Source organism: Natrix helvetica (assembly GCF_964273705.1).
Source record: "Natrix helvetica genome assembly, chromosome: 1".
Classification (NCBI taxonomy): Eukaryota; Metazoa; Chordata; class Lepidosauria; order Squamata; family Natricidae; genus Natrix; species Natrix helvetica.
In genome coordinates, this window is record NC_138548.1 from 183,706,129 (window position 1) to 183,730,514 (window position 24,386).

Below are 24,386 nucleotides of genomic sequence, written 5' to 3' on the forward strand. Positions count from 1 at the left end.
GCTGCGACAGAGAGTAGCTGAACTTTACTTCCTCCCTTCACAGTGGAGCTGCTCAGAAGGTAGCCACCGGCCACAATCTGATGTGATGCCATCCCTCCGGCTGTGCACCCCATTGCTTGCCAGTGCCGCTCATGCCGGACCTGGCCAGGAGAACAGCAGTAGCCAGAGGGATGGCATTGCAGCAGAGCTGCTCAGAGGGCAGCCAAAAACAACCGCCGACAGCTGGAGGCTTCTCGGCGCAAAAGGCAGCCGAGCCTTGCCATGTCCTCCCCTCCCAAGGCGCAAAGGTGAGCAAGGTTGGCGGTGAGCGGGTGGTAGCAAGGCTGGAGCGTTGGGGAATGGTGTATCCCTGGGCCCTGACCCAAAGCAAAGGGCAAGCAGGTGGCATGCATTGCTTACCTTTGGTGAGCTAAGCGGGTGAGGCGACTAGTGAGGCAATTAGCTGGGCTACAAGGCAAAGGCAACATATATAGGGTAGGTGTGGGTGGGCGGGGTGAGCAGTCAGAAGGGGCGAGTAAGCGGCCAGAAGGGGTGAGCGGTGACCAGGCGAGCGGGCGAGTGGCCAGCCATGGGTGGGGTCAACCAGGGGTGGTTTTTATCAGTTCGGTGAAACGATTCAAATCGTCCCTACTGGTTCGCCTGAACCAGTCCGTACTGGTTGAATTTCACCCCTGATTCAAAACCTTCACAAGTGAAATGTGGTCTAATTATCTTCAAAGAAACTTCAGAATTTTCAGTTTTGGAGATATTAACTAATAAAAAGCTGCTCAGCAAATATTGTTAGAATTCAATTCAGATTTATGAAACCACTTTAATTTAGGGGTCGAGTAAAAGTGTGCTCTTACTTGTGAAGTTCTGGAAGGCTTAGCTCCTACATCAAGGGGACCTGTGTTCTCCTTGCAATTTTCTTCTTCACTCTGAATTCCCTTTCTATGTAAAATGCAGACTACACTGGAAAAAAAACAAGGCCTTTGCCTCTATTGTCCATGGCTGAAATTTGAATTTCTGTCTGCAGACTCCTCAGTATATTTGAAGGGGGAGACAAAATGCACTTTTACTCTTATGTAATAGTTTCTGATAGCTATTAATGGAATTTTTTGATCAGACCTGACAAGGTTCCAAAGATCTGTTTATAAATGGGGAGACATTTCTTAGAGAAAGTGTAAAGTTGGAATACAAAATGGATTTATTAGTTTAAGATTAAAATATGACTTTCTGATAGCTCTTAATTAATAGATTTTTGCTGATTACAACTGAATTATGAGTTTTTACAATTTCATTATTGTTAAGGAATAAGGTGTGAGAAAAAGATATTTTTAACTGAAATATTAGAGAAGGTGTTAAGTTACTGAAGTTATTTCTACTTGTCTCGAGGGAGGAGGAATCATATTTTATATATTTTTCTTTTTTCTTTGTTTTTTTTTCTATCTCTGCACTTCTCTTTTTATTGTTGGAAGAAATATCCTTCTGGGTTCAGTTCCAAGTGGAGGGAAAGACACTGGATTCATGGAAGTTGCTTGGAAAGAAGGTTTAATTGATGAACAGGATCACATGGCTTGAGATCCTGGGCAAAAAGGGCACATGGGTGAGAGAGAGATTTATACCCTCTGTTGGGCTTTGAATTTGAGCTTGTGTTCTGATTGGTTGTCAGACTCTTAATGGGGCCATGCAGAGGTAACTTTGTAGGTTTTGAGTCCCAAGCTTGGTTGAGCATGGCTGGGTGATGTAATCTTCCCCAGGTGCCATGTGGTGAGTTCTGTTGCTAGATGGGTAGAGGGCTAATCCTACCTGTTGGATCTTGGGTGAGGGCATTTGCTTATGAATAGACCTAGCCATCTCTTTATCTCTTAAGTGCTGACATCTGCTGTGGGCTATTGAGGAGGGTGGGGGCTATTAAGAGTGAGTCTGCTTTCTGCCTAAAAAACGTTTCTCCATTTCTCATCCAGGGAAATATAATACCCTGCCTTTTTAATATTTTCTAGAATATTTCATTCTTCTAGGAGAAGGATGGGTACTAACTTCCTACATTATGTTTTTTCTTAGTTTTAATTATCCTTTATCTTTGTATATATATATATATATATATATATATATATATATATATATATATATATATATATATATATATATATATATATATATATATATATATATATATATATATATATATATATATATATATATATATATATGCTGGTTTTGTTGTATTTGGGTCTTTTCCCATGTAAGGTTGAGATTGTCTTTGCAACGTTTCGGCAGGATCTCACCTGCCATCTTCAAGCTGTGGACGTTGCAAAGACAATCTCAACCTTACACGGGAAAAGACCCGAATACAACAAAACCAGCATACCTACACCTGTGAAAATCTATGAAAACACACACACACACACACACACACACACACACACACACACACACACACACACACACACACACACACACACACACACACACATATATATATATATATATATATATATATATATATATATATATATATATATATATATATATATGAAATTATTAGAATCATAGCGTCATTTGGTGATGAGGATATTGGTCAGTAAGTGGGGAAATGTCAACATATTCCTGAAAGTTCTGTATCTGTTTAATACTGCAGAGTACAACCCTTTAAAACTGACTCCCCCTCCCCTCCCCAATATAAATACGTAAGTATAATGTTCAAAACACACTCTCAAACTTTCCTGGTCAGTAATGTTAACAGATTTGATGGTTTGTTTTCAGATGCCTGAATCAGGGCTGTTGAATTAAAATTTATTTGGTCTAGCTATCCACTGAATTCTCACTTGTTTTGCATGGTGTTTGATTTAAATATATTTCCATAAGCTTCTTTGCTTCTGTGTACTTAAGTCCAGCCCTGTTTCTTCAAGAGAAGCAGGAGTGGGTGCAAATTGTTAGAACGGTCGTGGGAATTGTGTTAATGTTTCCTTGGAAAAGCCAAGGGCGCAAGAGTGGTGAAAGGTAACCTTCTGCTACAGTTGTGGAACCAGAGGGGCTTGTAACATTCTCTGCCCACTCCCCTCATCTTAGTGACCCGAAGCCTAGAGAATTCAATTGTCGATTGTCTGTTCTCTACAGAGCGATGGCCTTAATGCAATCATGGCCTGAACAGAATGCAGCCTCCTTCTCCCTAAGGCACCTTAGCTCTGCAAAAAATAGAAGGCACTTAGCTGCTGAGGCACAATGAGGGCCAGTGTTGGGGTCATCCCTAAATAAATGGTAATATTGTCCCCACGGCTGGCAGTTAGAAAGGCATTCCTTGAGGATAGAAATAACTGGCATTTCAGTTTTGATGATTACCGTGGATGAAGGGAGAAAGGCAGCTCTGTTTCTCTTTTCACCAGAACCCTTCACACATGTCCTTCCTTTCCCAAGCAGTCTTAACTTAGTCATTGTTGAAGATGTGCCGTTTTTCAAGGCTTAAGCTCCTAGTCTGCAGGTGTTGTTTCCTGAGAATTGCCACTTGGATGGAAAATGGAAATGGGGACAGTGATATTAATAATTAATACGTTTGCAAGGCGGGAGCAATTTTCTGCATGAGGGAATTAAGTGCTTAAAAAGAATGCTTATGAATAACATAGCACAGCCCGGCTACCGTCAGGGAAGAGGCTGGTGATGAGGTTAATGCTGGGCCTTGGCCTTCTTGTCTCTTTCTGTAGGCTCCGAAGATTGTTCTAGAAACTTCACCACTTCAAACGGCACCATTGAATCACCAGGCTTCCCTGATAAGTATCCACATAATTTGGACTGCGCCTTCACAATTATGGCCAAGCCGAAAATGGAGATTGTCCTTCAGTTTCTAACATTTGACCTAGAGCATGACCCTCTGCAAGTCGGGGAGGGAGATTGTAAATATGATTGGCTGGACATCTGGGATGGTATTCCTCAAGGTAAGGACTGAAGGATGCCCTCCCAGGGTTTGCTCCTCTGGATGGCCAACGGCAAGCGAACAATTCATTTTAAGACTGAAGAATTCTGTGACAGTCATAAATTGCTAATATTGTCATTGCTTTGTGCAATCTCATTTATTGTTGCTTTGTTCTTAGAAAGGAATTAACTCCAAAGGGAAATTAAATCTCTTCTTTGTCTCTTACACTTGAATCTCTGCCTTTCTGAGTTGGTGCAACAGTGAAATCACTTTAGAGAAGAGTAACCTGATTTATATACTGTAATTAGATGTGACATTGAAATCTTTGAACTCCTGAAGAATCCTGAACTTCTAGTTAGAAAAAAAAGGACAATATTTTTTTTAAAAACCTTACACGTAGTTGCTTGCAGCAAAGTTCTGCATATAACTATCACAACAACTTTTTGTGGAAAAGGGGCTGAAAAATATTCTCCATTAACACATCATTTGTGATTTACATGTCAGTGAAGCAATGCATGTGTTAAAAATATAAATAGCTCTAAATTAGTCTTTTCACAAGTACATAAATTCCTGTTTGTTTTCTGCGAATATCTGTGAGGGGGTGAGTGTGGGGGACTGAACAGATAGACAATAGATACGTTACTGTGTAGTCATATGCCTTTTCTTCTCAGATATCAAATTGTGATCAGTAGGATTAACTTCCAGGTAAGTTCCATAGTTATTTATCTTAAATCACTCACCGATTAGGAGGCAGTTTGAAATTTTAAAAGCTGTCCTATTAAGTTTGGTGAACCAATGTTGAAGGTAGGCATTTTAGGCAACTCATATGAAATGCAAAAGTTTATTTATTTCAATACTTGCCTATAAAGAAAAGCTTCTGCAAATCTGTGGCATAATACATATTAAGGCTGTGATTTAAAAATGTTTCATTTGATCTGGTTGACATATTTATTCCTTCAACTGTCTATCTCGTCATCTTTTCCAACCAAAGAGAGAACATGCCTATGAGTAAATAGTGTTTTTCTTTCATCTCTTCTGCAGTTGGGCCCTTGATTGGCAGGTACTGTGGCACTAAAACTCTTTCAGAGATCCACTCAACTACTGGCATCTTATCCCTCACATTCCACACAGATTTGGCTGTGGCTAAAGATGGCTTTTCTGCTCGCTATTATTTGGTCCAGCAGGAGGCGCCAGAGAGTAAGTTGGCAAGTTGTTCAGTCTGAATATTTTCAAGCATTGTTCTAGACCTACAGTGTAGTTAGAATATTTTGGGATATCTTTTCTGATCTTTATTTAGAGGGGAGAAGTAACATTTCAATAATTTTAGCACTGATAGCTGAGATTTGGAATTTGAATTTCATTAGACCCCTTAAGTTTGTTTTTTTATGACATTTTGTCCTTCCACCCCAAATGGTGAGATATAGAAGCCAAAATCCAAGCTTCAGTGCCAGTATTTGAAAATGCTGTAGAAATTCTAAGCACAATGTAAAATCTCAATATTTTATTTTCAAAATCAGGAAGTTTAGATTTAGGCTTAACTGTTTTGGATAGGATGGCACTTGAAACTATGTTTAGAATTCACGAATTTCAATGCTTACAATGTTACCAATTGTTTCTTTGTCTTTTGTAAGATCTCAGCTCTTTTTCATATGTGTGATATTCTATTACTCCTGTGATATGTTTAGAAAATGAAAACACAATTATGGAACTTCTAGTTCTCTTAAAAGCAAGGCTTCTGTATTTTCTAAGACAAATGTGAACATTGCCACTAGCTACAGCTAGGCCAGTCCTGTTAGGAAAACGAAGGCCTCAATCAGAATTTGCTTGGAATTGGAGAGCCAGGAGGCTATCTGGCTGCCTTACAATGTAATAACATAGGCTCTCAAACTGTAGTTGCAATCGCTAGATATCATGAATAAATATGATAGGGATCACAATTTTGGAGAGACTTGGACACTCAAAGGAACTCGCTGCTGCTTTCCCTGGACAGGGCAGGGCCTGGTTTGTCTAAACCAAGTGGGAGCGCAGTCTGGCAGGATTCCTGCTGTGCCTGAACAAGCTAACTGATAGATTGCAGCTGTGTGTGTTTGTAGCAGAACCCTGTCAACTTGCATTTTTTTCTCTGTTTGGACAACAACTATTAGCGTGTCCAAGCAGAACAAGAGCAAATATATTCTCGTTCTTCTTGGACAGATAATCGGCTTGCCAGAAAGGGTGGGAAATTCAACCTATTGGAGGTGTTCAGAGTGGGTATCAAAGATGGAGACCTCTGGAAGGCCTACAGCTTTTATTCTTATCCTTAGTGTCCCCCCCTCCACATAGACACAGGAAAACTATAATCAATTATAAAGACTTTCACAGTATTTATTTCACTTGCATAGTGCAAAATCCCCAGATTTTCATGCAAAATTCTATAGTTTTCTCTCTGCAGTAGTTGTACCACAATTGAAAATGGATTTCACTGGGCCCTGTATTCTTTCTTCTGAATGCTGATATTTAATTTACAGATCTGTAGAGGTAATTCTGTACTTCAGAAGCCATAAACAATTTGATTTGATAGGATGTTGGTGCCAATGATTCATTTTGGAGTGGAACCCATAGTTCTGTAGAAGAGTTTCTCTTCAGTTTCATACTCTACCTATTCTAGACTTCCAGTGCAACAGTCCACTGGGAATGGAATCTGGCCGGATCTCCAATGAGCAAATCACAGCTTCCTCTACATACTCTGATGGCAGATGGACTCCGCAACAGAGCCGACTCAACAGTGATGATAATGGGTGGACTCCTAATGTGGATAGCAACAAAGAGTTCCTGCAGGTATTTTCAGTTTCTTTCACAATAAGGTAAAGGCAAAGATTCCCCTCGCACATATGTGCTAGTCATTCCCAATTCTTGGGAACGGTGCTCATCTTCGTTTCAAAGCCGAAGAGCCAGCGCTGTCCAAAGACGTCTCCGTGGTCATGTGGCCGGCATGACTAAATGCCGAAGGCACACAGAACGCTGTTACCTTCCCACCAAAGTTGGTCCCTATTTTTTCTACTTGCATTTTTACATGCTTTCGAACTGCTAGGTTGGCAGAAGCTGTGACAAGTAATGGGAACTCACTCTGTTACGCAGCACTAGGGATTCGAGCTGCTGAACTGCTGAGCTTTCTGATCGACAATTTCAGCATCTTAACCACTGAGCCACTGCGTCCCTTTCACAATAGCTTAAAGGAATAACACCTATATACCATTTAGAAAGATGGGGAAGCTATAGCATCAGGCTTCCTGCCAATTACCATACTCTCCAATCAAATTTGTAAAAACCAGAGTCCTCAGCTGGCATTCTTTCCTTTAAATGGCTTGGATTTTATTTTTCCATTTGCTGAGAAACATAGTACATCATGGCTAGGACTGTCTCCTGGACCTTTATGTTGTCCCGCTTCCCACAGCTCATGTGTGTATTTTATCATTGAACCAAATGGATTATCATGCTGTTAAATCGACCTTAGAACATGAGCATTGTAGGGTCTTTGTTGCTCTTACTGCAAACTGAGAGCTGTGAAAAAGGCTTGAACTGTTGTTTGGGGAAGGGTGCGTGACTCTCTGTCTTCATGAACTGTTGGGGCTGTTAACATTCCTGCAGAAGTTCTTGGCTTGACCTGGTGCCCCCTGAACTTTAATGGACTTTCCAGAGGCCAGAGAGGGAGAGGGAAAGAGCAGGGAGAACGCACGCTGCCACTTATAGCCTTGTTGATTCTGCAGTGATCTAAAAGAGGGAGACTTTCTCATGTGTGCTGAACCGGTATAACTAGAATAATATTATTCTTCTGGGGGATTGCAATGTTCAACAAATGGAAACTTCAGTAACTGTGTGTGAAAACAATGCTTTAACAGGGCCTACATCGAACCAACAGATGGTGGCAAAATTGGTGATTGCAGTGGGAAAGTACTAGATGGCACTTGCCATTGGGTGGGGGGAGGTCCTCGCTAGTTATAGATGCCCAATTCTAAGTTGCTGGAGTGACATGTTGATCTTGTATGAATCAGATCCATTGAACATCTCTGAAAAGCATGAAGTGAACATCGTAACTTCATCTTATGAATGAAAAGCATCGCTCTCCAATATTAATTGGCCTCTACAGATTATGCCCCTTGATAAATAGCCTGTGGTTTAAGTTTTGGTTTATTTGACTTCAGTAACAGCAGAATCAAAGTTTTAAAATCCTTTACCAAGCTCAGCGTATCCTTCCCGAGCCAGAAAAATTCCTTTCTCACTACTGAAATCTGCAACTGACATAGCAAAACATTGGGAGGTTCTTCTCTGTAAGACTAATGATATGCTGCTAAGGGAGCGTTCAGCCTGCTTATGCTCAAAAAATGTTTGCACTCGAATGCTGCAGTACATTATTATTATCATTATTATTGCCTGAAACCAAGGCTGTGACACAGTTATGCCAAACATTTTGTGAAAATCCTGGTGAGATTTTATCCTAGAAATGTTTACAGTCCAATCCAACAAGAAAGAGACGAGCGGGGGAGGAAATTCCAAAATGTGCTATTCTTGTTCAATTTTGGAAGCTGTAACAAAACCACAGACTGAAAACATTTCCTTCTATGGCTCACATGTTGCTGCATCTAGGAATGTTAACTCAGCTGAAAATTGATCCTATTAACTTCTTATACTGGTACAGCATTTAGATAGAATAGGAACTCCAGACATGGCCAGTGGCAAATGCTGAAGCTGCATCAGAGGGATCTATTAAAATTGAGTTATTGTTATGCTAATTTATATTAGCTGAGCACCAATCCTGATTGTCAGACACATGCTCCTGAAGCAACTACAGCCCAGCATGGGCTACTCGGAGGAACCCACTTAGCACCATATCGACAACATACACATGAAGCACCATAGGCTTCATGTGTATGTTGTTGATATCTCTCTGTGGGTTTCAACTGGAAGGCATCCTACAATAGAATGATGGGCTCATTGCATTTTTATGACAGTAACTTGCTAATTCTCTGCACTCTTGGTCTGCATTTTCATTCAGTTTCATTAAAGTGTCACAAAAATGTTATATCTGGAAGAACCTCAAATGTCTCAGGTAATGGGAGTAAGTCGCTAATCTTCCTCTGTCATCATCCCCTGCTCCTACAATAGGTGGATCTTCGCTTTCTGACAGTGCTCACAGCCATTGCTACTCAGGGCGCCATTTCCAGAGAAACACAAAATGGATACTATGTTCGCTCATACAAACTGGAGGTCAGCACAAATGGAGAAGACTGGATGATGTACCGGCATGGCAAAAATCACAAAGTAAGTGCTTCTCCTCCTTTCCCTAAATAATTCCAAATTTCAAAAACTTATCTTGATCATGGAATGGATAACCTCAAATCTGTAAGGCATCTTTGGCGTTTCATTCAGCTTATATCAAAAGATGCAAAAGATGACTTCCTCTTCCCAAGTCATTTTTTCTTTTCTCTTGAAGCATGTTGAATTAGTGGACAAATCTTGAAATGTTCCAGTAATCTGATTGCCCTTCTGTTGTCTTTGAAAGCTATTATGAATTGGGAAGGGGAAAAGGCTGTTATGCCATTCTTTCCAATAGTGTGACTGTAGTTGTGATGCTGGCCACATTGAGGGAGGGAAGAGACGTTCTGAGGAAATGAGGGCCATGAACCCTGTGCTTGAACACTCACTGGAATGAAGACGAGGAAGGACCAGTTGAGCCCATCCACAAGTACAGCCACAGCAATCTCAAGAAAAATTGCAGTTTTGTAGTAGACCAGAGAAGACGCGGAGAATGCTGTGAGATCAATCAAGTCGCAAACGGAGCTTGAAGAGGTGCAAATTTGGTGTGATACCAAGTGTGTTTTTGGAAAACACACTCTGGTGAGCGGGTAGCTTGCTCAGTGGAGGCAGAGTCTGCAGTGGGCTTTCTGACTGCTAATGAAGGAGAAAATGGTCTTGCAGACTTATGTTTTGCTACATAAGATTCATTGAGCATTAATGGCCTGAGCCTCATCCACATGCTGGGTTAACAATCACAAAACCACATGAAGCTGCACTTCAGGAATTATTGAAGCCTGGAAAATGAAAGGGCACAAATCCTGCGAGAGGATCATGATGTCCTAGAGAATAAAGCCAAACCATAAATAATAAGGAGCAATCTGGTTTGTCAGGGATAAGGGAACTGTAGCCGCAGTGCTGACTGGCAGTGATGCAAGGGGTGCTCTGAGTCCGTACTTGGCCTGCCTGTACAGCTGCATTGAACCCCCCCCCCCCGATCTTCCCATCTCTGAATGCATTGAGCTTCTGCTCAGTGGGGATTTGGGGCAGGGGAGGGAGGGAGGGAAGTGAGTCCCTTCTTTTGTGCCCTGGGCAGGTGTGCCAGAGGGACATCAGTGTGGAGCACAGCTGTGTCTAATAAAGCTGTAACTGTGGGGATGGGGGGATGACCGACAGGGAGCCGCCACTGATCTTTGTTTTTTCTTTGGAGACACTTCTAAATTAATCCTCAGTGCTGTGCTGCAGAACAGTGAGCTACCTTAGGTCAAAGGGGAAAAAATCCCTCCTCTTTTTCCCTCCAAGAAACCCTCACTAAAGCAGTTGCTGCCTCCAGGAGAGATGGGTGATTACCTAACACACACACACACACACACACACACACACACACACACCTATTCTCTGTTATTGTCAGGGAAATGACAAAGAAGCCCATTTAAACTGTTGCTTTCAGGTAAGAGGGAGGCCTTTTGTCAGTTGTCTGAAGGGAATGGTGCCATAGTTTCTCCTATTTCTCCAAGAGAGACAGGCTACCCTTCTCCATTTCTGAAAAATGCCAGGCCTGCCCAGAACTGCTCTTGCAGTCAGTACAAGAAAAGGAAGCCAGAGCAGACTGTTTTCTTCCAGTTGAGGTGTTAGCCTCCCCCCACCCCTTCAGTTGAGGACATCTGAGCTACTTGTTCAGTTCATGTTCCTCAAAGCTGCTGTTCTCTTTCTATGGTCCATTGGATATTCCAGTTTCTTGTGTTCCTTAGATTTAATGTGATCCTTCAGATGGGGGACCTTTGAGAACCCTTGGAGGAGAGGGGGATGGACAGGGTTCCTTTAATTTCCACTCATTAAAATCTAAGTCTCTCTGCGTTGCTGTGGCTTCCTCATACTTAATAATGCCCAAATGCTTTTTTGTTGAACCTGAGCCAGCTTTCCAGCAGGATTCAGAGAGAAATATTTTATTATCTGCAGTGGTTACGCGTATGGAAAACAATTAAAAATCGTGTTGAGGAAAAAAAAAGAAAGAAAGCAATAAATTCCCTGAATTTGAATTTGGTAAATATGACGTTCACAACAAATTGAAATGTGAGGCTATTTTTAAGCAGACCTGATCCCAGTCTATTGATTTAGCATAGTGCAAACTTGTTTGCTTAGAGCATGAGTTATGTAAATGGTTTTTAAAGTTTTTAAAATGGTTCTTAACATTAATCCAGAGATATAAGCCTCCTATAGGTTCTCATGGCATGGACAGGCAGGGATCATGTCCTCACGGACATGCCTGTCATTCCACACTCTATGGCAGTGGGTCTCACCCTTCCTAATGCGCGACCCTTTAATACAGTTCCTCATGTTGTGGTGACCCCCAACCATAAAATTATTTTATGTTTTCCGTATTTTTTCGACAACATGTGTTTTCCGATGGTCTTAGGCGACCCCTGTGAAAGGGTCGTTCGACCCCCAAAGGGTTCCCAACCCACAGGTTGAGAACCACTGCTCTATGGCCTTGCCCAGGGAAAGGTGGAATCTTTCTGTATTTGGTTGACTATAACTAGGGTTGCTTCCTGTCCTCCCTCGACCTGCCATGCATTCATGTTTGGGAAGCCTGCATGATGGAACAATGGGGAGGATTTCTAAGTATGTTCAGCCAAGCATGTGAGCATGTCCCCTTTGGGTCATTCCTTGCACTGTGCAAAGTGGTTAAAGCAATGCTTGTGGAAAGAGGGTTGCTGTGATAAAACTGGCATTGTACACTCACTCCACATATATTTTCTCAATCTGTTTACCTTCTGTCTTGATAGAATTATAATAGGCAATTGACATTACACTAGTTTTTAAAATTACTTTTATGTATTTTATAATCTCTGCTTCCATTGCTCTAGATGCTTTCAACATTTAATTTTTTGCTAGATGTTACCAATTTTAAATTATTTAAATTACCTTGGATTTTCTGAGTGCATTGGAAAGACTCAATATAAATCTATCTAATGAATAAATAAATTAGCAAATAAACTCAGAAAATTGGATTCTCTATGAATAATGAAGGCTAAAGTGTGAAAGTTGCCTCAAACATTAATTTTATGCCAATGCAGGTTTTATATTCCAAATATGTGCAGGAAACTTTCTCCTGGGCAAATGCCAGGTGTGTACAAATTCCTGATAGAAACTGATGCTGTATCCTTAGTTTTCCAAGATTGGTTTCCTGCAGAAACTCCATGGCTCAGGCTGAAATAATTATGCTGTGCCAAATAAATTTGTCACTTCTGCTGCAGCTTGATTTGATGCTAGAGGGTACAGAAAAGGGGAAGATGAGAAGATGAAGAAGACTGTCAAAACCTTTGGTAGGGTGAATGAGATCTAAAGTTAATGGTGCTATCAGCAGGTCAGCTAAGGCCCACATGTCCAGGAAGCTAAGAAAGAAGACAGATTGTCAGGCAAAATAAGCTTATAAGAGAGCTTGAAAAGAAAGATAATATTTTTTTTCCAGAAAATAAAGTAGTTTACCATCCTTACTTGCAGTTTTTACTGAGAGAGGGGGGGGAGGGGGGAGGGAGGGAGAGAGAAGAAAAAGCAGGGAGAATTTGAAGGCTAGCATATTTTTAATCCTCCGGCTGCTGTCAGAGGTTGAAACTGCACCCAAGGCAAGGGGATGTGAATATGTTTTAGGAAGAGGAGAGGAGACAAGATAAATGAGAGTTTATAGCAGTTGCGGACAGCTGTATCTTTTTCTTTCTCCAGAAAGCGGTACTGGATTTGAGGGCAGAAGAAGGGGAAGAAGTTAAAAGGGGTTACCATGCAACCAACACCTGCCAAGAAGTGATGGAGCTCCCGGAAACATCTCCAGTGATCTCCATCTCCATCATGGCTCTTACCTTTCTTGCAGGAACCTGACAAAGAAGCTGCAGGGTAGTGGATAAGTCTCCCAGGCACAGAACAATTGGTAGCATCACCCAGCCAGCACCAGAACAATATATCAGAAATGGAGACAGGCTTTACGGTGCTGCCAAAGATGGTTAAGAGAAGGGGAGAAGGAAGAGCAGAGAAAGAACATTTGGCAGTGTCAACTTTCTGACAGAATTCCACAGCCCATATCTAGTACGGTCACTACTTGGACTTAGAGTACAAGGCAGAGAAGGATAGTCTGAGAATCCTCACGTGCCATCCGTTTCCTCTGCCCGCTTGCACTGTCTTTGGACATGCAATGCACCTGTCAGAGTTTAATCGGTTAGGAAGAGAAATATAGATCGACACATGCACATACATACATACATACACAGATTTTTTTTTCCCCCAGACTCAAACCTTTGTGTGCATATTAACATTCTGGCATTTAGGAAGTGCTGTGTGATGTGAGAACTGTGTGATGTACAAAGAACGGAATGACATTTTTCAAGGCCAGAAGCTCCTTTCATATTTCCAGAAGCTTAGGTTAAATTAGTTCACTCTGAGTCTCGGTGTCAATTCCATGGCCCAAGAGGTGAAGCAAGACTTGCCCTTGTGTGCTTTGAAATGTACTGGAGAAAAGTATAAACAGAACTGCACATAATAGCAATGTTGATAGGCAATTGAATGATAAGTGTTTTTTAACACTTAAAACGCTTGTGAATAGCTTCTTGATTCCTCTTGTATACTGCTTATCCTCCTTATCTTCACAGCAGCACTGTGATGGGCTGGAAGACTGGGGAGGGGGGGATTTGATAGCTGGTGTGGCTTTCAACTGAGATCCCTCAGCCCCAACCTCTTCCTCCTTTGGAATAAGCTGTATGCATTGCGTTGCTTCTTGATTTGGTAACACATAGGAAAAAGAAAAGGTTGCCTGCAGCATTAACAACACTCTAGCTATTTTTGCTACTTGCTTTGGAATACAGAACTGGGGAGAAATTGGGTGCAGATCAAAAGGGGCAAATTCTTTACACATATAGATCTAAATACAACTTTAGTCATCATTCCTCCACACTCGTCATGACTGGTCAGAACATCCAAGTTTTAGGTTAACAAAAGAAAACCCAAGTTGGGGATTTGTTATAATGATTTGTATGGTCTTCTCCATTTAGTATCTGCTAAACTGTATAACATGAGTCCCAGCTTGCTGATCAGCTCTAATCAACTGCTAGATTGAAATTAATCAACCTCTTTCCCAGATATGTTAGAAAACAACATGGTCAGTGAACACACCAGTAGGGTAGGAATTGAATCACAGTTCAATGTTTATGGAGGTGACTAGTTTAGGAAGGCTGCCATAAGCATACAAATCGAACTATGTTTCTGTGCAAGTCCACTGTTCATGTAAGTCAATTAGTTGCATGAATTGCTGAGTTGATGCAAATATAATCAGCAGCCAGGCTTCCCCAACAGTGTATTCGGAGAAAGGTTTTCTGGCATTCTCATTGGCAATGTTGGTTGAAAACTGGGAGATGTAATCTATCCCCTCTTGATTGGGAAGGCTAATGTAATATAGTAATTAATCCTGAAGTTGAGATTAGTGTTTCATTGTCTTTCGTACTGAATGATGGTGTGTGCCTGAAATTTTTCTGCTTCTTATTTGAAAGTCTCTCTCTGTCAAAAGATAATCTCACAGCTTTTCCTTCTTTTTGCCTTCAAAAAGTCCTGAACTCCTAATCCTCTTAATGTTTTCTGACTCCATAGGGTAATATAATCCTGCCCTAAATCTAAGAGTCCGAGAAGGCAGATATACACGCACACATATGCAGAGAAGTGTCTTTGAAGCCATCATCCCTTCCAAAGAAACACAATCGCCTTTTCTCTTTCGTGCCCTTACAAATTCTTGACAACAAAACCGGCACTAAAAATAAATAAGGTAAAAGTTCCTGGGGATCATAACCAGCCTTTTTCTCCCTTCCCCGGCCTTTTCTTCTGATACTGTAACTGGCAGGGTTTCTACACTCACTGGAACTAATGCAGCTTTTAAAAATGAAATGACAAGGGAACATTTTAACACCAAGAGAATCATGAATTTGATTTAGAGTTGAGGACAATTGGAAGCATGTGGGGGCTCAGAGGGCATAAAAGAGAGGGAAAGAAAAACATCCAGCTATGTTGTTTTCCACACTCTTCGTGGTGTCTCTAAGCAAATTCACAATGCAGATCAGCATTTCTTGATTATTGATACCTTTCTGCATCTGGACACGTCAGGTAATCTGAATGAGTGGAAAAGATTATGTGTGGGGTAAGGTAAGCAGGATGTGCATCTCTAATGCTGTTGCAATTCAAAGAAAAGATGGAACTGGGTTGGATTCCTTTCAGTTATCCAAAACCTAACCTGCAATCCCTAAGGCAGGGGTGTCCAAACTTGAGAACTTTAAGACTTGTGGACTTCAACTGCCAGAATTCCCCAGCCAGCCATGCTGGCTGGGGAATTCTGGCAGTTGAAGTCCACAAGTCTTAAAGTTCCCAAGTTTGGACACCCCTGCCCTAAGGCATTCTTCTGCGTGGCCCCCTTTTCTTCTTTTATTTTTCTCAATTGTAATGTGCCTGAGTTGAAACACATGGAAATTCACATGTCTGTGGTTTCACAAAAGGATCTTGTGTTCCACGGAATTAAAAGCATCTCAGCTCATTAATGGCTATTTTTGAAGACTGCTTAAGCTACAGTGAGAGGACTTAGTAAAAGATCGGCCATATCCCAGTACATAGCTTAGTGGTTAGGCTTAGCTTAATAGGTCAAAGCTGAATAGTCCTGTTCTCTCAATTTCTTTCATTTACATTTGCACTCTCTGCCTTAGTATATACAAGATTCATCCTCCACAGAAAATCTGGTAGACTAGAGTATGGGTGTTAAAATTACTATATGTCAATACAAATTACCATATGTATTGGCATATAGTGAGAGCCCATTTAAAGTAACTTTGCATTAACTAAATAAGTAAAGAATTGTTGACATGAAACATTTCATAATCTGTCAAGAATATGAGGTTCAAGCATTCTGTGCTTGTGTGTAATGACAAAATAAAAAGCCACTTCTTAAAAGCTTTTAATGTTGCTTCTTTGCCTTTAAAAGCATATCTTGCTTTGTGCTACTTATGACTTTAAAAACTTGCTGTTCGCATTTAGTTCCAATAAAAATGAAAGCCTATGCGGAATATTCTCTGCTGTAGATCAAGTGCAAGGATTTCAGAAGGAGGAACCACAGCTTGATTTCTTCAGTTTATTTGCATTTTTGCAACTGGCGTATAGAAACCTAATCCTAATATTTTATGCTTTGAACACCAAGACTGTAATGATCAAATTTAGCAGCCCAGTGTAGGTGATGGCATTTTGTGGTTATTCATATATTCTCCTTCAGAAAGGCTCATTCCAAACAAGCAGAGTTGGGTGATAGTCATTCATATTTCATACCAGACTGAAGATGAAAAGGTCTGGAGGTGACACAATATTGCCGCATTACAATCTGGCCATTCATGTCTCATTTTCAAATTTCCCCAGTGTGGTGGGGAACCCCCTTAGGTTCGGCTGCCTCATTTCTTCTGTGCTGCTCCTATAAATCACATTCTTGGAGAAAAGATGGCTGACTAGGGGAGGATGACTACGAATTTGCTTCTGGATTACATTTTGACAGGCAGCCTGTGGTTGTTGGATAACAGAGAGTTTATAGGGAAGTTCTCATATTGATTGGCACACTAATTTATGTTGATCAGTGTGGCATCTGACTATCCAAATTTATCTCATTTTGAAAAGGTGAGCTGGAGAGGAACTGACAGGGAAACACCCCAGTACCACTGACTCCTATCATTTCTAGATTGTTTTTACCTGCCTGTGGCTGCGTTTGGGGAGGAAGGATCAGTCTCTTTATTGAAGGGGCTTTCATCTCTGTTCCAACTATCTCCTCATTAATCTGTGGATTTAAAAAAACAAAACAAAAAAGATTTAATGCACCAGATAGCAAAGTTGTCTTCTCCCTCCCCCCCCCCAAAAAAGCCAATTTAAACATTTCATTTTATGTACAAAAATTGCATTACTGCTAAAGGCATTTGAATCCTCATTTTGAAAGGAGCCACTTCTTGCCTCCTGGAGCGATTGTGATTCTCATTCCCCTTACCCACCCCTCAAAAAAGGTAAATACTTCCTAAAAGAATATATTGCAAAATAGATGTGTGTGTTCTAGTCCATGGTTTAGCTAAAAGACCCCTGGAGGATTATATTGGGCTGTAGACATTTTATACAATCAGAGACATTTGCAGGGAAATATTTATCTCTCTTTCTCTACCCCCTCCCTCCCTCCCTCTCTCTCTACCCCCTCCTTTTCACATGGGGCCAGAAAAACTGCCAACAAATACAATAGGAAAACTGCCAACAAATATAGTATGCAACCATAAGGGAAGGGGGGCACGGGGGATAGGAAGAGCAGGAGGTTGCCTGATTAAGCTTATTAACCAGACTTCAAAAAGCCAAAAATCAGCAGTTGTTCACATTCTGTGTTTTGCTCCACAAATACAGGTAACAGGGACCCACGGGTATCATGTTTATTCTTAACCGAAAAGGAAGGTTGTGCTTTGATCATAGTTTTGGACTTTGCTATCAACTCTGATACCCAAGTCCCTTCTGAGCAGATTGGATTAATAACCATAGGACTAGACACAGGTCTTTTGAGACATGGAGTGCATATATCAGGCAGGGTGAATCGGTAATTTCCAACATTTAAGGGAAACCTAAAAGTGCTTTTAGTTGAGCGGGCTGCATCAAGGACAGTAATATGTGAAGAAATTTGTGTGGGGTGGGGCAGTAAATAATGTGATCAAGAGATTGTCTTGGGGATTTTTAGCAGTAATAATTTGTGGCAAAGGCACCATTAAGAGAAACAACAAAGAGGCTGACACTATAGGATTACTTTTACTTGGAAGAAATAGAGCAAGTAATTCAGTTTGGATCTTGCGCTCAGTACAGTAGCAAGGAAAATGCTCTTTTTCCAAAGAGACTGGAGCCCTAGGTAACAATAGATACTCCACTGTCTTTGAAATAGCATAATTGGGCTAGGAACATTTGGTTTGATTTTTGTTGCCAGTTACACATACCTAAATCCTGCTGTTTCTGGAGGAATCTTTAGGCTTTGCACATCTGTTTGGAATTAGGCACCTGGCTGAATCATAGTGTGTCTAATGAATGAATTTAGCCAAAAGTTGTGATGAGCAGGAAGGTTGTTAACACTTTCCTTTGAAAAAATAGTGTTTGGATTATTTATCAGCTGTACAGAAAGGATTGAAAAAGATGATGCCATCACAAAATTCTTCCTGATGCTGTTCCACCAGTGTAAATGAGAAAATGTACATTGCTAAAATGATTGGCATACAACACCACTTCAAATAAGAATAACCCCCTATAACTTTCACACTACAAAGGAGGCTTGAATGAAAATTAGTGTGAAAACTAAGGAAACGAGACAGAGAAAAGAGAAATCACCATATGGAATAAGTCAACAGAAGAGGTGGCTGAAGGGTGAGGAATTAAATCCATTTCAGAGAAACGACTTTGTAGAAAGAAGGGGCCGAGGTTGAAGTTGCAAAAATGTTGAAGAACAAGGAATAAGGACAGGAATGAAGTTAATGGGTCTCCCCTGTCTTGGATTCTTAGATGGCATGCTACATGTCATCTTATGTGGGTTGACTCAACGTGGAATGCTTTACAGCAGTATCAAAATACATCTGCGTGCACATACATATGGATATTGGCAGAGGTGAAAGCCACTCACGGCAGACACCGATACTTCCAGACTTCCTGCGGAAAAGGATATCTGGTGACTGCTGAGTAAGGGAAAGATAGGGGAAAGGGTGGTCTGTTGGGATAAAATCACATATTAAAAACACATCAATCTTGCTTGCCAGTGTGATCCACAGTGTACCTTTTGGTTTAGCATTTCTGTTCTACTCTAAACCTCAGTTATCAGCACAGATTTACAAGCATATATTCTTTGTTACAGTGCCACTATTTTGCTACCCTGAGGGCAAGAAAGGGCTAATTATGCTAACTACCTTGCCTGCTTCCTCTGACTTTAGCATGAAGTTAACAGGGAGTGTTCTCAGTAGCACTGAGTTCCTCTCCCCCCACAACCAGCTGTCACAAACTGCATGACCTGATGGTTGGAGAGAATGCAGCCATCGTCACCTTTGGCACTCTCCTCTCTGGTGAGGTGCTTGCATGTGCTCTTGAGTGACAAAAGGAGGCCCTGGTATGTGGTTAGAGGCATTCGTTCTACACTGGGTTAGCCTTTTGCCCAAGGCTTTGCATCAATACTTTCTTCTCACGCTCTGTGTTAGAAGAATGGGTCTCCCCTGCTTTCATGCAGAACACAGGTTCATACAGCGGCCACAGCAGTCGTGATACATTGGTTCTGGCAAACTATTTTGGCCCCAAGATGACTAAATTGTTTCAAACAGAGGAAACATCTGCATTGTTGCTTTAATCCTAGTTCCCCTGGAATCTGAGGGAAATGTCATAGGATCTCCAAACAATGCCTTGCCTGAAATCCCAGGATTCTTAATCTCTAAATTGTTTAACTTTTACTTTACAATCAGGGTTCGTTAGGTTGAAGTCTCCTTAAGCCACATCAAAGGGATATATGTGAAGGTACATACAAAATTTAGTGATACCTGTATGCCCCCCCCCCAAAAGCATAAGAGAACATTATGTGAAAAGTTGATTGTTTGAAATGCAGAGATGATATTACAAATGCCACCAGCACCAGCAATAAAAGCTCTTCTGTTGTCTGGTGAGATCTATTAGAACTCGCCTGTTTAGGGGGTTCCAGATGTAGAAAGGCCCCATGTTTGTGCCCCCTTAGTGATGTTCTCTCGCCTCACTTCCTGCCTCTAGAGATTTGAACTGCCCCTTCCTGAACGTGGCTTTATAGACAGCTATTTAGGAATGTTGCATTCCAAATGATGACACGTCAGGGCCTTCTTGCTTTTATGGTTATGCCATCAATTTTCTGTGTTTTAATAGTATGCTGTTAATTGTAAATTGCTGGACTCTTTGGAAATGGAACAGCATATAAATTGAAGTAATAAAAGAAAATATGGCGACAATTTCTTGTATAATTTTTTTTTTGTGGTCTTTGTATTAAACAAAGGATAAATCAAAAATTGCTGCTACTTTCCCCAGCTATTAAAAAGTAGAAGAAAAAGGGAAGAAATGGTCCATATGGTAATTAAGGATTATGACCATCTGGTAAGACAGGAGTTTGTTCAAATAATTCTGCAACATACGTTGCATTAAGTCTTATTCTTATTAAAATGTTTTTATTTGTCTGCACATGGACATAGAAGAGAAGTGACTGGCATCTTTTCTTGGACGGATTATAATTCCATGGGAGAAACCAAAGCATTGTACACCAACAACAGTCTTCACTTATTAATTTGCCGATTTGAATCTGCATTGCCAAGATTTACTGGAGACAATAATCATTACTGCTTACGCCCACTTTGTAAATATTGAAACTCAAATATAAATGGGTAAAATCTGTAGTTCAAGTTATTTTTGTTTGCATGCTCTATTTTAGGCAAATGCAATCTAGATTTTAGGAGGGTTTTGAACATCTTGCACTTCTGGGAATTAAGCCAAGGTGCTTCAGATTTGTCTGTTCAAAACCAGAAGTAGTTCTTATTTAATTGATTAGTCTGGAATTATATTTTTAAGTTGCTGTTGCGATACAGTAGGACTGAATGGAGTTTCATACATCCAGCTTAGCACTGCCAATTGCACAGGAGGAAAAATGCTTTTTCTAAACATGGTGCAGAGTTGAAGATTATTCTTAGCCATGGCAAAGAATTCAAATGGAAAAGTAATTATTCCACTACTTTGTATTATTACATAATCAATTGCTTATATTTCCTATCTGTCCCTTTCTATTTTGCTCAGTTTTACGCAGTGAAGCAAGTATAATGTTGAGAATATCTCTTTCTCAGGTATTTCAGGCAAACACTGATGCTTCTGAAGTGGTTCTGAACAAAATCCATGCTCCAGTGCTGACTCGGTTTGTGCGGATCCGTCCCCAGGTTTGGCATAGTGGAATCGCCCTTCGACTGGAGCTATATGGCTGCCGAATTACAGGTGCCTATCCTTTTCTGTCACTAAAAAAGACTCACCGTTTTCTGCCTTTGCTCAACCCTACAAACTAACCTAGTTGCTGTTGGTGTCACAACTATGGTAGCCTTCCTGTGCAGAGAAATATTCCGAGATGGGCACTTCAGATTATTGCATTAGTTTTGGGAAGGGGATAAATATCACTTAGCCCAAACCCCCACAAACCAAACCATCCTAGTCCACTGACTACATTCCCTTTACAGGTAGTTCTCACTCTTTGACCCTAATTGATGGCAGAATGACAGTTGTAAGTGATGCTGGTAGTTAAGGTGACCATACCCAAATGTATGAACTCTTTTGCAGCAGTCACTAAGCAAATCCATTATCTGCAAGGAGCATCTGTTGCCTGAAATGAGAAGTAAATATCAATTTCTGGCAACAAACAAACAAACCCCAAACAGTTGTAAATTGCAGTCACATGACCATAGGGGGGAGGGGAGGGGGAAGCCATCAGATTGAATTTGGATCATAAGTAGTACCTAGCAGTGGGTGGGTTCCAGATCCTGTTGCAACTGGTACTCTGCGTACAGGGCCAGGCGTTCTAGTCGGGCACGCACACTGCACACGCATGTGCACGCCACTGCCCTGCAACACCCAGCTGCTCGGCGGAGGTTGCGCAGGCGCCACATGCTATGCACATGTGCAGTTGGCCTGGTTGCTTCAAAAACAGGTAAGGAATGCTGGTGGGCAAGTGGGCCAAATGAGCCACCATACCAGTATGATGGCCGCTGCTCCTGCTACTACTGGTACAGCCATACCAGGACGTACCATCCGGAACCCACCACTGGTACCTAGGGAGGTCTATCATAGGAGGCTAAAACATATGAAGAACGGTTGCAGGAACTGGGTATGTTTAGCTTAAGAGAAAGAAGGACTAGGGGAGACATGATAGCAGTGTTCCAATATCTCAGGGGTTGCCACAAAGAAGAGGGAGTCAAACTATTTTCCAAGGCACCTGAGGGTAGATCAAGAAGCAATGGGTGGAAACTAATCAAGGAGAGAAGCAACTTAGAACTGAGGAGAAATTTCCTGACAGTTAGAAAAATTAATCAGTGGAACAGCTTGCCTCCAGAAGTTGTGAATGCCCCAACACTGGAAGTCTTTAAGAAAATGTTGGATAACCATTTGTCTGCAGTAATATAGGGTTTCCTGTCTAGGCAGGGGGGTTGGACTAGAAGACCTTCAAGGTCCCTTCCAATTCTGTTATTCTATTCTATAACTTTGAAATGCCTCGAAGTGACTGGTTGCAGGTCAAGGACTATCTGTACTAAGACCTTGCCTCTGGAGGGAAGTTCTCCATGAAACTTAACTAGTATTGCAAGAAAGACTTACCAAAGGGATCACAATAGGAACCCAGTTTACAAGTCTTTTTCCCCCCTCAAAGATTTCCTGCATTTTTAGAGTTTTTAAAAGCTGTGCATTTTTTTAGAAACTCCAAAAATGTGTTTGTCTCCTTAAATTATCCTGAAATGCATTTTTCTTCAACCTGCATACTTTAAAAAATGCAAATGCAGCTGCTGAGAAAGGAGATGATATTTCATATGGTAATCAGGGAGAGAGGTATTAAAGCTTTCTTTATCTGCTGTGGTCCTAGTGCAAATTGCTACATCAAAGCTTTATATTATATGGGAAAATTCCCATTCCAGTGGCTGAGCTTGCTTTTTTTAAAAAAATGGGAAGATTTATTAGGGTGGTGCACAAGTTTGTGTCTGAGTCATTCCAGCAATAAAGTTCAAGGCTATGCATATTGGGCTTGTGGTCTTCTTAAATACCCACATGACAAAAGTTATGTTAGCCACATCAGGCACTAAGTTCTACCTCCTTACCAAGTAGCCCACAATCAGCCTAATTGGTTCAAGAGCTACCATTTTAGGGAAATTTGTATTCACGTTCTCCGATGATGTTTTGTATCCCTTCGGCCTTTGTACCAGGAGAACAGCGTCAAGGCTTTATTGCATCACTGGGGCTTTCCAGGCAGACACGCAATCGTATGGTGTAACTAAGCATTGCTGCTAATCGGTATTTGAGCACTTAAAGGTCTGCATTTCCTAATCTTTTTCTTGGAGGACCTAACACTAAGTGAAGTGTGGAAAATGCCCAGAGTTGATATTGGATTTTGTACAACACGATTGTCCGGTACAAATGTTAGAGGAGAAGAAGGAGAAGTAATTGGCCTATGCAAATAATCACTTGAGGCTGCAGTCATGAAATGACCCTTCACCCTATCATTTTTACCTGATTTAGAAATGTATTTATTTATTTATTTATTTATTTATTTATTTATTTATTTTAATTAGATTTCTAGACCGCCCCCTCTCCCCGAAGGGACTCGGGGCGGTGTACAGGTATAAATTTAAAAAACCATACAAACAATAGTATACATAGCTAAAATTAGATTAAATAGCCCCTGTACGAATTTATAAAAATTAAAATCTTAGACCATAAAACCAATCATAAAAATTTAGAAATAAAACTGAGGTGGGAAAGCTGGAATTAGGCCAGGCCGGCTAGCTAAAACAGGTGGGTTTTGAGTTTCTGATGGAAGGAGCGGAGGTCCGTAGTCATTCTAATGTCAGGGGGAAGGTCATTCCAGAGGGTCGGGCCCATCACAGAGAAGGCCCTTCCCCTAGGCGTCACCCGCTGGCACAGCCTAGTGGACAGCACCTGGAGGAGTCCCTCTCTGTGTGAGCGAATCGGCCGAAGGGATGCTCCCCAAATTCCTCTGCTCTGCCCTGCAGAGGGGCTTTCCACGGCCTCTGTTAGAGGAGGGAGTGGGTCACCCCACACAGGGCGGCAGGGCGGTTATCTGCGGACGTAATAAGAGTGGCACAATACTGACGCTTGGCCACTCTTAACGCCACAAGGTAAGTCCGTAAATGGGCTCTCACCTGAGTTCAGTCAGATTCAGGCGTGACGATCTCCATCTGCTCTCTAGGCGTCTCTTGTGGTGCTTCATCACCCTCAGCTCCTCGGTGAACCAAGGGGCCTGGGTGGTTCGCTGCCGCAAAAGAGGCCGCAAAGGCGCCACCCGGTCCAAGGCCCCAGCGGCCGCACTGTTTCATGCAGCCACTAGGTCCTCCAACTGGGTGTGGGTCAGGGCTACAGGAAATGGCCCGAGCTCTGTCTGGAACCTGTCAGGGTCCATCAG

General features: G+C 41.4%; 1 protein-coding gene across 3 annotated transcripts in view; it reads left to right on the forward strand.

The window, feature by feature from the left end:
* The window catches only part of NRP2 (neuropilin 2), a 194,335-nt gene that overhangs the window by 74,542 nt on the left and 95,407 nt on the right, over positions 1 to 24,386 (forward strand). For all 3 annotated transcript variants that reach the window (XM_081937861.1, XM_081937862.1, XM_081937863.1), the window contains exons 4-8: positions 3,681 to 3,911; positions 4,931 to 5,086; positions 6,537 to 6,706; positions 9,032 to 9,187; positions 21,061 to 21,205. In XM_081937861.1, coding sequence (XP_081793987.1) covers positions 3,681 to 3,911; positions 4,931 to 5,086; positions 6,537 to 6,706; positions 9,032 to 9,187; positions 21,061 to 21,205 — 858 coding nt within the window. The remainder of the gene's footprint in view (positions 1 to 3,680; positions 3,912 to 4,930; positions 5,087 to 6,536; positions 6,707 to 9,031; positions 9,188 to 21,060; positions 21,206 to 24,386) is intronic.